Source organism: Microcaecilia unicolor, chromosome 1 (assembly GCF_901765095.1).
Source record: "Microcaecilia unicolor chromosome 1, aMicUni1.1, whole genome shotgun sequence".
NCBI classification, from domain to species: domain Eukaryota; kingdom Metazoa; phylum Chordata; class Amphibia; order Gymnophiona; family Siphonopidae; genus Microcaecilia; species Microcaecilia unicolor.
The window spans coordinates 650,039,304-650,055,528 of record NC_044031.1 but is presented as its reverse complement, the minus strand read 5'-3'; the positions used below and the strand labels follow the sequence as shown (position 1 = coordinate 650,055,528).

Here is a 16,225-nt window from a genome sequence, read left to right as displayed (position 1 = left end):
AAATGAAGTAATTTAAAAACTGTTATGTTGACTCAGGTTCCCTTTGTCTAATATTACTTTTTTTTTTTTTTTTAAAGATCAGAAACTGTTCAGTGTGACACACATCCAGTAGTAGGGAGTAAATACTATTTTCACATCACTGTATGACGTGACCCCTAACACACCATGGAGTAGGGAGGGTACTTATAGTCGCAAACAAAAAGCTCACCTCAGTGGAGCCTAGTAGAGGCTGGTTCCAGTTTCATTGGAAAATCACATGAGCAGGACGAAACTAAAGAATCAAAACAAAAAAAAGCCATAAATATCTCCCTTATGTGTGAGCATGCAATGATAATGTATATGAAATATTATTCAGAGTTTATAATTAAAAAGTAAAGTATCTTATGTAGGGTTACCATATTTGCAGAGCCAAAAAAAGGACACAAGATAAAAAATGATTGCTACCGTTTGCTAAAGAAATATTTAATCATAGCAAATGTCTAAATGGCTTTTGATGTGTGTTCATTAACTAAATAGTGACTGACTTGCAGTAGACAGTCTACTTTCCAAAAACATCTGGATTTCAGTTTGACTGAGTCTGAGGCCAAGCGTACTTATCAAAAACTTTGGCCGGCTTCTGAGATAAGTGTGGAACTCTTTGCATGACATATGTTTGAAGTTGTGTTGCACAAAAAAAAATTTATTTTACAGATTCAACCAGCAGAGAAACAGAGATCAGCAATGCCGTTCTCTAGGTTGCAAAGTAGAATACTAGTTTGAAGGTGATATAGCTAACCCCACAGCATTCTAAAAGGATTAAGAATTCAAGTAACTTAGTGTGACAATTTGTATATGGGTTGCCAAAGTAATTTGTAAAATGGTGAAAGAGCATTTGGAAAATAGAATTACAGGATACAGAAGACAATAATTAAGAATATTCATAGATTCTGGTGCAGGTCTGTATTGTCTGGGCTCGTATTGTTTCTGACCTGGTGACAGGTTAAGCTCTGATTCTGAAGCATCCTCTTTCTCTCAACTGGGATATGTCTGTGTCTGGATCCAATTACAGCTGCCCTGAGGTGGAGCATCTCCATTACTGCAGTATTCTCCACCAATGGTAGCTTGTATGGCTTGGGAACACCCCCCCTCCAACTAAGACTGCAGTATAATAGCTTCATATGCTGCACTTTTTTTTTTTTTGGGGTGATTTCCCCTTCCTTCGCAAAGCACTGCTGGGAGCTGCATGCTGGAGGGGTGAGGATACTGCAATTGCATTGTCAGAGACAGGAAGTCTGGAGGGGTTTTCTGCAGCAGAGCAGACAGAGCACAGAACGAGTCTGCCAAGCTGCAGGCAGAGAGAATGCAGACTCCCACGCCTTGACAGAATGAACTGAGGACATTTTACTTATTTTTTTCTTTAATAATAACTTCTTTTAAATCTAAGAGGGATTGCTGTGGAATTTTTCTGTGTTTGTTCAAGAGCACAAATGCTTGGAGGTACAATATAAAGGGATAAATGCAAGGGCAGAAAAAGACTCAAGTTTGGTCGCTGGCAATAGTCCAAGGAAAATGCTATTTTCTGGATAACAAAGGCCGGAATAGATAACTCTTTGGATTTTTACAGAACATTTCTTCTAGAATGTGTTTCACTTTTTCCCTGTGAGAATCTTAGTTTTATCTAGGAGCTAAAGCTGCGTTAGAGCCTAGAGGGGGTTGTCATGAGGAGGGCGGGAGAAAGCTGTTTTGGAGAAGCAGTATATTTTCTGCCTCCCCACCCACCGCAGCTCGATACCAGACATTTTCAGTTTATTTGTGGCTCGCAAAGGAATTCCTATCATGCCTGCTCTTATTTCCAGCCTGCTATTGAACAAGTAGAAAGTACACAGATTTGGTATGTTGTTTTGATTGCTCACTGTATTTTGTCTTTGTCTTGTTTCAGAAATTACTGGAGGAGCATGCCAATGATCCGCCAAAGCTAGCTCTCACTGGGGTCCCTATTGTGCAGTGGCCGAAGAGGGATAAGGTGAGATATACTCTTTGTGTATCAGACCCTTTGTGTGGCTGGAGGGAGATAAACTAAGGGTATCAGGTCCTCGTAGGGTATGATGAATGAGGAGAAATACAGTGATGGTTGTAGAGTTTGTGCCGTTTTAAGCCCTTAGCCAACTCCCTATTGTAGTAATAAAAGAGAATAAAGGTCATGCTGCTTTGTGTGTTTTAATCCCTATTGATTCCCCTTTATATGGTGGTGGCTGGGAGAGATGCTTACTTGTCGGTCTTATGAGCTGATGCACAGAACCTAACACTGGCATTAGATCCAATTAGCACTGGACTAGCGCCTGTGTTAATATGCACAGAATGTTCAGAGGGCTTTAGCGCAGGAAACAACGCATGCTTGCCAAAGTCACAGATAGTATTTAAAGTCACAGATAGTATTTAAATGTAGTCAAACGGATATTAATGAGGTCATTTCCTATTCCCTCCCGATGCTCAGAGTGCTGCACACAAACAAAGCCGTCCTTACTGCTAAAACCTAACACCAGCTCGGAGCTGGCATTGGGGTGTTTGAAGAGAGGATTTCCCACTATTTTTTCTTTAAATCTGCTGGTTTTTATTTAACTTGGAAGCAGAAGGAGGCCTGTGCAAGCCCTTAAATGCCAGTAGTGAGAGACTAATGTGTGTGAGTTAGAGCAAAGCTGAAAGTGAAAGCACACATTTGTGCTTGTTTTCTGTGCTTAAATATATGCTTTTCAGGTGAAATTCTTTTTTGAAAAGATTATATTTAAAGGCGCAGAAGAATGGCAGTGATGTGTGCGTTACTTCCAGCTTTTTATTTTTTTTGTTACATTTGTACCCCGCGCTTTCCCGCTCATGGCAGGCTCAATGCGGCTTGCATATTATATACAGGTACTTATTTGTACCTGGGGCAATGGAGGGTTAAGTGACTTGCCCAGAGTCACAAGGAGCTGCCTGTGCCTGAAGTGGGAATCGAACTCAGGTTTGCCTGGCGCATGCATACAAGAGCTCTGCTTACCGCGAAACTCTTGTGTGCATGAACCAGGCATGTCCCTCCCCCTTGCTTTTGGTCAAACAGCACGCATATCATCTGCATCTCTGGTCTCACTACACATACAGTCCAGGCACCAGCTAGCTCTTCACAGGTCGGCACCCAAGACCAAGGCCACAAAAATAAATCACAAACCAACCAAGTTCTTAATCACTTCTGACTCGCTGAGCTTGGGCGTAGGCCAGGACCGGATAAAGATCCAGAAGACTGTAGAGTTTTAAGCCGTGTCTTTTACTCTTTTTTTTTTTTTTTTTTTTTTTTTTATTCTCTTTTCTCGGTTAGTTAGGTGCAAGTAATTTTCATTCTCATGCAAAGAAAAGACTCCAGTCCAGGTTTTATATGAAAACAACAAGAACTTTACTGAAAATTCTGCAACAGGCAGTTCAAATTTCCCATTTATATTGTACACTAGTCTTGTTTCCTGGTTTTTGGTTTGCATTTTCTGGGTTTATACCAGTGAAATTGATTTGATCATCAAGTGTTTGGAACATGTGAATGAGCATTACATATTAATATGTAAGAAGTTTATATTCTTTATCAAAAATGTAGATATCAGTCTTGAAATAGTGCTCTTACATCACTGTAATAGGACCAAGTAACTAGAGGCAAAATTATAAATAAGTATGAATGGAGTAAGAACTGTACCTTTAGAAAAATCTTTGTCTGTCTGCTCGAAAATCCGAGTTTATGCTAGGTCAGCAACACAGCTGATCTGGAATAAACATTGGCATAGAGAGTGTTCAGCCTAAAGCAGTTAGCTCAGCAGGGTTTGTAAAAGGTTTGGATAATTTCCTAAATGAAAAGTCCATAAGCCTTATTAAGATGGATGTGGAAAAATCCACTGCTTATTTCTAGGATACTGTCAAAATATTAGTGGCGGTACTCTACCACAGATATGTATATACACAACCAACCAAATGGTAGATTTCTACCACAAATATGCTGTATTTCTAGGATAAGCAGCATAAAATCTGTCTTACTGTTTTGGGATCTTGTCAGGTACTTCTAACCTGGATTGGCTACTGTTGGAAACAGGATACTGGGCTTGAAGGACCTTTGGTCTGTCCCAGTATTTTATGTTATGTTCTTAAATCCTTTCAAAATAAAACAAATTAATTTGTAACTCAACTTGATATCTAGTACAAATAAGTCAGAGCCAGATATGGTGCAAGTCCTCCAGTCCAAAGTTTCTAAAATTTTACAGTATGTACATCTTCTGTCCATTACCCAACCCCAGAAACAATCTTAATGCTGTGCCTACAGCACTGGTGCAGCAAGTGATTTCCGCTGTGGATCAGACCTCTCTGTCCACTCTCTCCCCAAAGGTGCACCTCTCTAGGCTACTACCTTGGGCTTCAAACAGGCGTTTTCCTGTTGTTGCTCCCAGGCTGGGTTTACACATCTTTTTACATTTGAACATACAGAAGCTATTTTTCTAACTCCAAGTTAAATAACCCCCCCCCCCCACCACCACCACCCAACGCAGCGCTGCTCCTTCAGTATTGGTCAGGCACTGTGAGCATCAGTGCATTAGTTTGTGACTCCCACATGTTTCTGTTCTAGGATGCTATTACATGTTCTCTTTTAGGGACCTTAAGAGTAAATCACAATTCATAGAAACCTATGGAACTTTGAAAATATGCCTCTAGGTGGACTAGGCATCTGCCTATGGCGGCACAATTGGCCTTTTGGGGGGGAGCGGGAGGTGACGCACATCTCCCTGTCCTACCCCAGAGATATTTGGTGTCTTCTCTTCTCCGCCTTACCTCCTCCACGGTGGTACCAGCATGTTAGGCTGCTGACTAAGCACTTGCTTTGTCTGATGCAGGGCCTCAAGGTCCGACGAGTCCCACCCCTTCTAAACTTCCTATATTAGAAAGGACAAGACCCAGCAGGCCTTAAACATGTGCAGAAGCTCAAGGCCCCGCACTGGGTGCAACAAGTGTTGTGCTGGCAAGCAGGCAGACATTCTGGTGCTGCCACAGAGGAGTAGAGGGAAGCTACTGAACACTTCAGGGGGAATATGGGGAGATGCTGGACTTAAGGTGGAATGATAGGGAAGGATAGAGATGTTGGTCATCACAGGGAGTGGGCAAATAGGGAAGGACAGAAATGAGGGAAGGTAGGGAAAGGGAGATGATATATTTGAAGGGGGGTGTGTACGTATGAAGGTTCACCTAAGGTGTCAGATATTCTTGGGCTGGCCCTGTGATTAAGATGTGCTACAATCCCTCCACAGCTACATTAGTAGAAAAAATACTAATTACAGACTTCTGTCCATTGGTCCCACTGTGCCAAAGGAATATGCCAGTCTAGCTGGCTCAGAAACCTGCTTGGGTTAAATACCTGAGATCATATATTGATTATAGCACTCTGCATCCTCAGGTGGTGATAACTTTTATGTAATAATCATATTTTTTAGTTTTAAAGATACAAAAACAATGTCTTAATGTTCATTTTTACAAATACATAATGTAGAATAATATATACTTGATATAGAATTTTCAGCACTGTTAGCAAATGGAATAGAGCTCAAATGTGTTTTCCTTTGTAGCTTAGTTTGCTTTAAGAAAACTGTTAACATTACTTTAATCCTCTGAACCCCCTCCCACCCCCCACAAAATAAAATAAACTAAAACTAAATCAGTGTGCTGTTTCTTGTCCTGCAACTCTAGTAAACAGGTCTAAACTTTTTTGGTATAGTAACACAGTAGACGACAGCAGGTAGTGGTCCATTGTTTGCCTAATAAGATGGTCAAGGTTGTAACTGCGATCTGCGTAGCTTACCTTCCCTCCCCTCTTTGAAGTGCAAAAAGTTATTTTGTCACTGTGCTGAGCTTAGGTACCCATGGTTGGTTTTCATCTTGTATTTAATGCACCTTTGTGTTTATCTAACATGTTTCTAAATTCCATCACTGTTTTTGTGGCCTCATTTCTGGGAGGGCATTACAACTTCCATCACCTTTCTGTGAGTAAATATTTCCTGGTGATGCTTCTGAATCTTCTTTCCTGCAGCTTTGTCATATCCCTTAGTTCTACAGCTTGCTTTCTGTTGGAATGGGTTTGTTTCTTGTATATAATACTATTTAAGTATTTAAATATCTGCGTCCTATCTCCCCCCCCCCCCCCCACCTTTTATTGTAGGTTATACATATTTAAGTCCTCACGTCTCATTTCATATGTGGGAGTTCCCATACCATTTTGATTGCTTTTCTTTGGGCCACCTGTAGCCTCTTATATACTTCTGAGATAATGTTCTCTAAAACTGAACACAATATTCCAAATGAGCCCCCCTCTTATTGATTATGCCCCTCTCTGCACAACCTAGCATCCTTCTGGCTTTGGACACTGCTATATCACATTGTTTCACCCCAATGTATCTTTCCTGATCTGTGCCCATCAGCCTCCTCTTCACCAGTCACACAAACATTTTCCTCTTTACCCTTCTGTAATAATGCTTTCAATGATATTGAACAGAACCAGTCCGAGGATCAATCCCTGGGGAACGTCACTTTACTTTCTGTCTCTATCTCCAGTGACTTCCATTACCATTATGCTCTGTCCTCTGTCATTCAACCAATTTTTAATCCACTCACCTCGAGACCCACTTCCAGGCTGCTCAGTTTATTCATTAGGGAGCCTAATTGTTAGTGCAAACTTGGTTCGATTCACACTATGGCTCCTTGTGATCCTTTACAAGTCACTTTACAATTCATTGCCTCAGGTTCAAACCTTAGATTTTATGCCCACTAGGGACAGAGAAAGTATTGGCATATCCTATATAATAATTCTCACCTCCAACGTTCGAATGTGCCTGGGACCGTGCCTCCCTCGGAGGTGGTCTGCTAGGCAGGCACGCACTGACGTCAGTGACAGCTGATACCAAAGCAAGGGGAGGAGTAGGGAAGCACACGGAGCGTGTTTCCCTACTCCTCCCCCTGTGTTACGGCTCACTGGACCCCCCCCCCCCCTTCCGTCACACTGTCGACCCCCCTTCTCGGCGAAAACCATTCCCCGCCTCCGTCCAGTACCTGTGCTGACGGGGGACCCCAACCCCCATCAGCCGAAGTCCTGTGCTGGCCTTCGCGGCGTTGCTTCTTCAATGATCTTCGGTTCAAGTTCCTCTGCGTGCGTCTGACGTCAGACGCACACAGAGGAACTTGAACCGAAGATCATTGAAGAAGCAACGCCGCGAAGGCCAGCACAGGACTTCGGCTGACGGGGGTTGGGTTCCCCCGTCAGCACAGGTACTGGACGGCAGCGGGGGACAGTTTTCGCCGAGAAGGGGGGTCGACTGGGTCGCGGAAGGGGGCGTGAAAATGGAGGGACGGCAGAGTCTGGAACAGCGAGGGAGGGTGGGGGAATGGCCTTGCTAGCGCCCGTTTCCTTCCCTTTTGAAACGGGCATTTTTTTACTAGTAGTAAATATAAACCACTTTGGTTTGTACTACAGAAAGGCGGTATGTCAAATCTATGACCCTGTTCCAAAAAGTATCAAAGGAATTGCTGAAAAAAACACATCAGCACATACCCTCAGTCAAAAAATCAGTCATTTTCTACATGACCTGCATCCTCTGATCTTGCAGTCCACTAGACTGTAGATGGTGAACAGTGGTTCTACTACTTTTCCCATCCCCATAGTATAGCTTTCTGGCCTACGTGGATTTTAACAAAGCTTTTGACACAGTTCCGCACAGGTAACCGAGTGACCTCCGTATGAGCAGTAAAGTGACTGACTGACAACTGACTGGGTTAAAAACTGGTTAAATGGAAGGAGACACAGTGTAGTTGTAAATGAGCTTGCTCCGAGGAAAAGTATGTTAATGGTGTACCACAGGGATCAGTCCTTGAGCCAACTTTTTACCATCTTTGTAAGCGAAATTGTGGAAGGACTATCTGGTACAGTTTGTCTGTTGATGAAACCAAACTCTGTAATAGGGTGGACAGCCCGGAGGTAGTGGATAGCATGAGGAAGGATCTAGCAAAGCTTGAAGAATGGTTCAATGATTGGCAACTAAGATTTAATGCTAAAAATTGCAGGATCATGCATTTGGGTTACAAAAATCCAAGGAACAGTACAGTATAGGGGTGAAGTACTTCTGTGTACGAAAGAAAGCAGGACTTGGGGGTGATCATATTTGATCTTAAGATGGCCAAACAGGTAGAAAAAGCAACGGTCAAACCTAGAAGGATACTCGGATGCATAGGGAGGGGATGACCAGCAGAAAAAAGAGATGATAGTGCCCTTGTATAAGTCTCTGGTGAGGCCTCATGTAGAATACTGTGTGCAGTTCTGGAGACCACACCTACAAAAAGATATAAACCGGATGGTATCAGTCCAGAGGGCAGCTACAAAATTGGTTAGTGGTCTCTGTCATAAAGCATATAAGGGCAGGCTTATAGACCTCAACATGTATACTCTGGAAGAAAGGCAAGAGAGAGGGGAAATGATAGACATTTAAATACCTCCATGGCATTAATATACAGGAGGTGAGCCTTTTTCAAATGAAGGAAAACTCTGGATTGAGAGGGCGTAGGATGATAAGAGGAAATAGGCTCAGGAGTAATCTAAGAAAATACTCTTTCATTAATAAGGGTGGTGGACATGTGGAATGGCCTCCCAGTGGAGGTCATGGACACAAGGACTGTGTCTGAATTTAAGAAAGCATGGGAGAGAGGCATGTGGAATCTCTTAGGGAAAGGAAGAGGTAGTGGTTACTGAGGATGGGCAGACTAGATGGGCCATTTGGCCTCTATCTGTTCTCATGTTTCTTTAGTTTCTAACCTTGTCTGTTGGTCTTTTCAAGCTACATTATTACTGCTGCAGCATAGTCACATTCTTTATCAATACATAAACCAACAATCCAAGAATATTGCTTACAACATTTTACTGCTAGTTTCAACTTTAAGATGCTTTCCTCTACTCCCTTGAGATACACAGCACCAGCAATCATAACATATGATATAAAATACCCATACTTGATCCTGATTTGTCTTTGCCATTTATGGGACACAGACCATAGAAGTCTGACCAGCACTGGCCTTACTGGAGTTGCAGTCAGTCTTGTGGAACCACAGTCTCCAAAGATCTATTAAGCATATCCTTTAGTGAACCCCCAGAACTTCTCTAAGCTTTCTTAGTATCCTAGAATGTATCTCATATGGCTCCATGACTTTGTTCTTCAGTTTTGCAAATCCCTCATATGTACACTCTCTTCTGTAAATGGTTTGAAATCTGGTGTAGAATGGATACAAGTGAATTGACTTTTTTACTCTTTCAAAAAGTACAAAGACTAGAGGACACTAAAGTTAAATGGAAATACTTTTAAAACAAATAGGAGGAACTATTCATTGAGTGAAATATAACTCGTTGCCAGAGAATGTGGTAACAGCTAGCATATCTGGGTTTAAAAAAGGTTTGGACAAGTTCCTAGAGGAAAAATCCATAGTCTGCTATTGAGATAGACATGGGGAAACCATGGGATTGGTAACATGGAATGTTGTTACTATTTGTGTTTCTATCAGGTACTTGTGACCTGGATTGGCCACTGTTGAAAATAGGATACTGGACTGCATAGACCATTGATCTGACCCAGTATGGCTGTTCTTATGTATGTTCCATTTGAATGTATTGGATTTCCTACATATACTTACTCCAAAGCTAATATCAATGCTGATCATATTATGATCATTAATCAAGCAGCCCCAGCACCATTACCTCCCGCACCAGATCATGTGCTCCACTAAGGATTAGGTCTAGAATGTTTCCTTCTCTTGTCAGCTCCTGTACCAGCTGCTCCATAAAGCAGTCCTTGATTTCGTTGAGGAATTTTACCTCCCTAGCATGCCCTGATGTTACATTTACCCAGTCAGTATTGGGTAATTGAAATCACCTGTTATTATTGTGTTGCCCAGTTTGTTACCGTCCCTAATTTCCTTTAACATCTACATCCATCTGTTCATCTTGGCCAGGCAGGCAGTAGTACACTCCTATCACTATCCTTTTCCCCTTTACACATGGAATTTCAATCCATAGGGATTCCAAGAAGTGTTTTGTTTCCTGCAGAATTTTGATTCAAGGCCCTCCTTATCAAACAATACTACCCCTCCACCAATTCGATCCACCCTATCACTACAATATAATTTGTACCCCGTTATGACAGTGTCCCACTAATTAGCCTCATTCCACCAGATCTGAGATGCCTTTTATATCTAATTCTTCATTTATTGCAATATTTTCTAACTCTCCCATCTTATTTCTTAGGCTTCTGGCATTTGCATATAGGCATTTCACACTATGTTTGTTGTTCCTAGTTACATCATGCTCAGTATTTGACAGTATTAATTTGCAGTGTTTTGTCTGATTTTTATTTAAGGACACCTGATCTGCTATGGTCTCTTTTGCAACCTCACTATCAGGATACTCGTCTCTTCCCTGTTTTGGGGATATCTTTGAAAGATACCTTATTCCGAATCATTCACTTTTGAGCGGCTGTTGGCCCTCCCCGTTTCTGGTTTAAAAGCTGCTTTATCTTCTTTTTCAATGCCGATGCCAGCAGCCTGGTCCCACCCAGGTTAAGGTGGAGCCCATCCTTTCGGAATAGGCTCCCCCTTCCCCAGAATGTTGCCCAGTTCTTAACAAATCTAAAACCCTCCTCCCTGCACTATCGTCGCATCCATTCATTGAGACTCCAGAGCTCTGCCTGTCTCTTTGGCCCTGTGCGTGGAACGGGTAGCACTTCAGGAAATGCTACCTTAGAGGTTATGAATTTGAGCTTTCTACCGAAGAGCCTAAATTTGGCTTCCAGAACCTCTCTCCCACATTTTTCTATGTCATTGGTACCCACATGTACCAAGACAGCTGGCTCCTCCCCAGCACTATCTAAAAACCTATCTAGGTGCCGCGTGACGTCGCACCAAGCAGGCAAATCACCAGGCGATCCTCACGTCCAACAGACACTTAGCTATCTATATGCCTAATGATTGAATCACCAACAGCTGTCCTAAACCTTCCCTCCTGGGCAGAACTTGGAGACATATCCTCGGTGTGAGAGAATAATACATCCCCTGGTGGGCAGGTCCTGGCTTCAGGAGTACTTCCTACTTCACCAGGGTGATGCTCTCTTTCTAGGAGACCTCCCTCCTCCAAGGTAGCACGGGCTACCAGACTGGAGGTGGGACTTCTCTACAACATCCCTGTAGGTGTCCTCTGTGTACCTCTCTGTCTCCCTCAGCTCCATCAAGTCTGCTACTCTAGCCGCAGGAGAACGGACCCGTTAGAGAACTAGGAGCTCTTTGCATCGGGTACACACACATAACCGCTCACCAACTGGGAGATAATCATACATGTGACACTCAATGCAAAAGACTGGATAGCACCCCTCTCGCTGCTGGACTGCTGACTCCATCTTAATATTTTTGAGTTTTTCAATTTAAAAGTTGTTAAAGTATTAAGGATATTAGCCTAATATAAAAATGTCTTTTGGTTGTATGGTATGTTGTGTGTGTTATGATTGTGGTCAGAACCCCTCTCAAACTTACCTTTTTCCTGGGGGTCAGCTTCTTAGCTGGCTTCTGTTTCTTTTGTCTGTCCTTTCTGAGCTAGCTCTCTCGCTCTATGCTGGCAGCTTCCAGCAGCATGACTCTAATTGTTTCACTTTACTACAGCTGTGTGTGTGGACTGAGTTAGCTCTACCTCTCTTTGGGTGTACTGGCTTCAAGTGCTTCACGGTGCTGCATTGGTGTGGGTTGGGCCCCTCTGGGTTTCAGTGTGCTGTCTGCATGGGAATAGGGAGTGTGACATCATCAGGAAGGGCCTTGATAAGGAAGTGGTGTTCTTCTCTTCAGTGCCTTTGCAACGTTTGCTTGAGTTAGGGTGGTGCACTGTGCACTTCTGACTTTGTGTCTAGTTTCCCTGCTTGCTTTTGCTAAAGGTCCAGGTTAGTGTTAGTGCAGTGTGCACTTTGATTCGTGTTTAGCTTCCCTGCTTGTTTCCTTGTGGCTCCCCTGCTCCCCTGTTAGTTTCTGTTACTAGCACTTCTGTAAGTTTAGTGCTGTGGGGCACAGCTGTAGCTTGGTGTTTAGGAAGCACCTTTGCTAGTTTTTGTGTTTTTTCTTCCTTGTTTTTCCCTTGTGGCTCCCTTGTCTTCCCTTTTAGTGCTAGGAGCTCTTCTGGTTGTTTGGTGCGTGGGGCACCTTAGTTAGTTTAGAGTTGTAGAGCTTCTGTAGCTTGGTGCTCAGAGCACCTATGTTAGGTCTGCTGAAGTTTGGTGCTTAGGAAGCACCTTTATTAGCTTATGTGTTTAGCTTCCCTGTTCTTTCTTGTGGCTCCCCTACTTTTCCTTTTGGTGCTGTGAGAAGTACTCCTGTTAGGTCAGTGCCTTGGGTCACTCCTGTTAGTATAGGGCTTAGGAAGTCCTTTTGTTAGTTTACTGTGAGGAACACTTCTGTTGGTTTAGGGCTTGGGAGCACTTAGGTCAGTTTAGGATTTAGGAGTACTTCTGTTTCCAGTCCTGGTCCCTGTGTCATCCAGTAAGTCCTGCCGGCCACTCGAACCCAGGGGCTCAACCCTTGGGGGGGGGCAGTGGCTAAGTGCAGGTGAAGCTGTACGGACCAGTCCAGGGTGCTCCAGTCCAGTGTGTTCCAGTCCAGTGTTCGTCTGGTATGTTCCAGTCCTGTGTCCTCCAGTCCGGGGGATTCCAGTCCGTGTGTTCCGGCTCGCTGGGCGGTGCCTGCAGTCCCTGCCGGTGTGCTTGTCCAGCGTTGGTTGGTGGGTTTTGCCTGCTGCTGTCGCTCCTTGTCAGCAGCCCAAGGGCTCACGTTTGCTCCAGAGCCCGGCCCCGCAGGCTCTGAACCTGAGAACCTGACAGATTGCAAAGGCCATGAGCCCGGCAAGATCACCTGCCCAGATGGGGTCGAGCTCAGTCGTTGTTCTTGATCCTTCCATGACGCTTCATAAGTATCGTGGTAAACTTTTGTCTCATCCTGTTTTGAAGAAGACCCCTGAAGTGGCAGCTGAGAGAATACGTGTCCGGCTGCTCGGAATCGTGGAAAACCCCGTTTCGGGCATTGACCCTTTTATCACACTCTCTGAGTATCACCGCAACCTTGTCTTGAATCCAGCTTTGTGGGATACTCCTGAAGCTGTCGCTGAGAGGAGACGTCTTGGGAATTCCACGCTCTGGGCCCAGCAGGGGTCCAGTCCAGTCCCAGCAGCGCGTCCAGTTAAGTCTACAATTCCAGTTCAAGTTGCGCTCCCACTCAAGCCTCGGAGCCTAGTCCAAGGGATGCTCCTAACTGAGTCGCCGACTCTGGTTCAAGTGGCGCTTCCACTCAAGCTGAGTCTAGTCCGAGGGATACTTCTGACCGAGCCTTCGAGTCCAGTCCAGAGGGCGCTTCGAACCGAGCCTCCTATCCCAGTTCAGGTGGTGCTTCCATGCTTCCATTCGAGTCTCCGAGTCCAGTCCAAGGGATGCTTCCGACTGAGTTTCCGATTCCAGTCCAAGCAGCGCTTCAAGCCAAGTCTCGGTGTCCAGTTCAAGTGGCGCTGTCTACTGAGCCTCCTAGTACCAGTTTGGATCCCAGTTCCAACCCCATTTTTGAGCTGGATCCGTTTTTGAAGCTCCATGATTACCGTATCAAACTGTTGTCTGATCCAGCCCTGAAGAATACTCCTGAAGCTGCAGCAGAGAGAAGGCGTGTCTCCTGGCTTGGTTTCGAAGAAAACCCAGTTTCTGCTATTGATCCCTCTACCAAGCTATTCTTTTACCGCTTCCAACTCCTCTCGGAGCCAACCCTGCGGGATACTCCTGAAGCCCAAGCTGAAAGAAGGTGGCTTCCTGACTCTGCCCGCCAAGCTTCTGAGTCTGTTTTGGGTTCCAGCCCACGGACTGGGACACTTCTAATTGAGCCTCCGATTCCTGTTCAAGGGATGCTTCTGACCGAGCCTCCGATGCCAGTTCGAGTGGCCCTGCTAGCTAAGCCGTTGCCAAGTTCCAGTGGCAGCCAAGATGCTGAGTCCGGATCGAGTGGCAGCAGTGGCAGCCAAGATGCTGAATCTGGAGCGAGTTGCAGCAGTGGCAGCCAAGATGGTGAGTCCGGAGTGAGTTGCAGCAGTGGCAGCCAAGATGCTGAGTCTGGAGCGAGTTGCAGCGGTGGCAGTCAAGATGCTGAGTCTGGAGCGAGTTGCAGCGGTGGCAGTCAAGATGCTGAGTCTGGATAGAGTAGCAGTTCCAGTCAAGATGCTGAGTCTGGATCGAGTTGCAGTTCCAGTCAAGATGCTGAGGCTGGATCGAGTTGCAGTTCCAGTCAAGATGCTGAGGCTGGATCGAGTTACAGTTCCAGTCAAGATGCTGAGTCAGGATCGAGTGGCAGTTCCAGTCAAGATGCTGAGGCTGGATCGAGTGGCAGTTCCAGTCAAGATGCTGAGTCAGGATCGAGTGGCAGTTCCAGTCAAGATGCTGAGGCTGGATCGAGTGGCAGTTCCAGTCAAGATGCTGAGGCTGGATTGAGTGCCAGTTCCAGTCGAGATGCTGAGTTGGGATCGAGTGGCAGTTCCAGTCGAGATGCTGAGGCTGGATCGAGTGGCAGTTCCAGTCGAGATGCTGAGTCGGGATCGAGTTGCAGACCCAACTGGGATGCTGAGTCTACACCGAGTGCTTAGTCCACGATGAGTGCTGAGTCTGCACCGAGTGCAGAGCCCAGCCTAGATAATGAGTCTATGGTGAGTGCTGAGTCTGCACCGAGTGCAGAGTCCAGCCAAGATGCTGAATCAGAATTGAGTTGCAGCTCCGGTCAAGATGTTGAATCCGGTGAGAGTTGCCGTCCCGGTCAAGATGCTGAGTCCAGATCAAGTTGCAGTCCCGGTCAAGATGCTGAGTCCGGAGCAAGTTCCAGTGCCAGCCGAGATGCTGAGTCTACGCTGAGTACTGAGTCCAGCCAATATGCTGTCCGGATCGAGTGGCAGCAGTGGTAGCCAAGATGCTGAGTCTGGAGCGAGTTGCAGCGGTGGCAGTCAAGATGCTGAGTCAGGATCGAGTGGCAGTTCCAGTCAAGATGCTGAGTCGGGATCGAGTGGCAGTTCCAGTCAAGATGCTGAGTCGGGATCGAGTGGCAGTTCCAGTCAAGATGCTGAGGCGGGATCGAGTGGCAGTTCCAGTCAAGATGCTGAGGCGGGATCGAGTGGCAGTTCCAGGCAAGATGCTGAGGCTGGGTCGAGTTGCAGTCCCAGTCAAGATGCTGAGGCTGGATCGAGTTGCAGTTCCAGGCAAGATGCTGAGGCTGGGTCGAGTTGCAGTCCCAGTCAAGATGCTGAGGCTGGATCGAGTTGCAGTTCCAGGCAAGATGCTGAGGCTGGGTCGAGTTGCAGACCCAACTGGGATGCTGAGTCTACACCGAGTGCTGAGTCCACGATGAGTGCTGAGTCTGCACCGAGTGCAGAGCCCAGCCTAGATAATGAGTCCGCGGTGAGTGCTGAGTCTGCACCGAATGCAGAGTCCAACCGAGATGCTGAATCAGAATTGAGTTGCAGCTCCAGTCAAGATGTTGAGTCCGGTGAGAGTTGCCGTGCCGGTCAAGATGCTGAGTCCGGGTCAAGTTGCAGTCCCGGCCAAGATGCTGAGTCCGGGTCAAGTTGGAATTCCAGTCCCAGGCAAGATGCTGAGTCCAGATCTAGTTGCAGTCCCGGTCAAGATGCTGAGTCCGGAGCGAGTTCCAGTGCCAGCCGAGATGCTGAGTCTGAATTGAGTGACAGTTCCGGCCAAGATGCTGAGTCCGGAGCGAGTTCCAGTGCCAGCCAAGATGTCCAGCCAAGATGCTGAATCAGAATTGAGTTGCAGCTCCGGTCAAGATGTTGAATCCGGTGAGAGTTGCCGTCCCGGTCAAGATGCTGAGTCCAGATCAAGTTGCAGTCCCGGTCAAGATGCTGAGTCCGGAGCAAGTTCCAGTGCCAGCCGAGATGCTGAGTCTACGCTGAGTACTGAGTCCAGCCAATATGCTGTCCGGATCGAGTGGCAGCAGTGGTAGCCAAGATGCTGAGTCTGGAGCGAGTTGCAGCGGTGGCAGTCAAGATGCTGAGTCAGGATTGAGTGGCAGTTCCAGTCAAGATGCTGAGTCGGGATCGAGTGGCAGTTCCAGTCAAGATGCTAAGTCGGGATCGAGTGGCAGTTCCAGTCAAGATGCT

General features: G+C 45.7%; 1 protein-coding gene across 2 annotated transcripts in view; it reads left to right on the top strand.

Moving 5' to 3' along the window:
- Nucleotides 1–16,225, top strand: part of KDM2A (lysine demethylase 2A) — a 380,937-nt gene that overhangs the window by 197,652 nt on the left and 167,060 nt on the right. For both annotated transcript variants that reach the window (XM_030185811.1, XM_030185820.1), the window contains one exon: nt 1,919–2,002. In XM_030185811.1, coding sequence (XP_030041671.1) covers nt 1,919–2,002 — 84 coding nt within the window. The remainder of the gene's footprint in view (nt 1–1,918; nt 2,003–16,225) is intronic.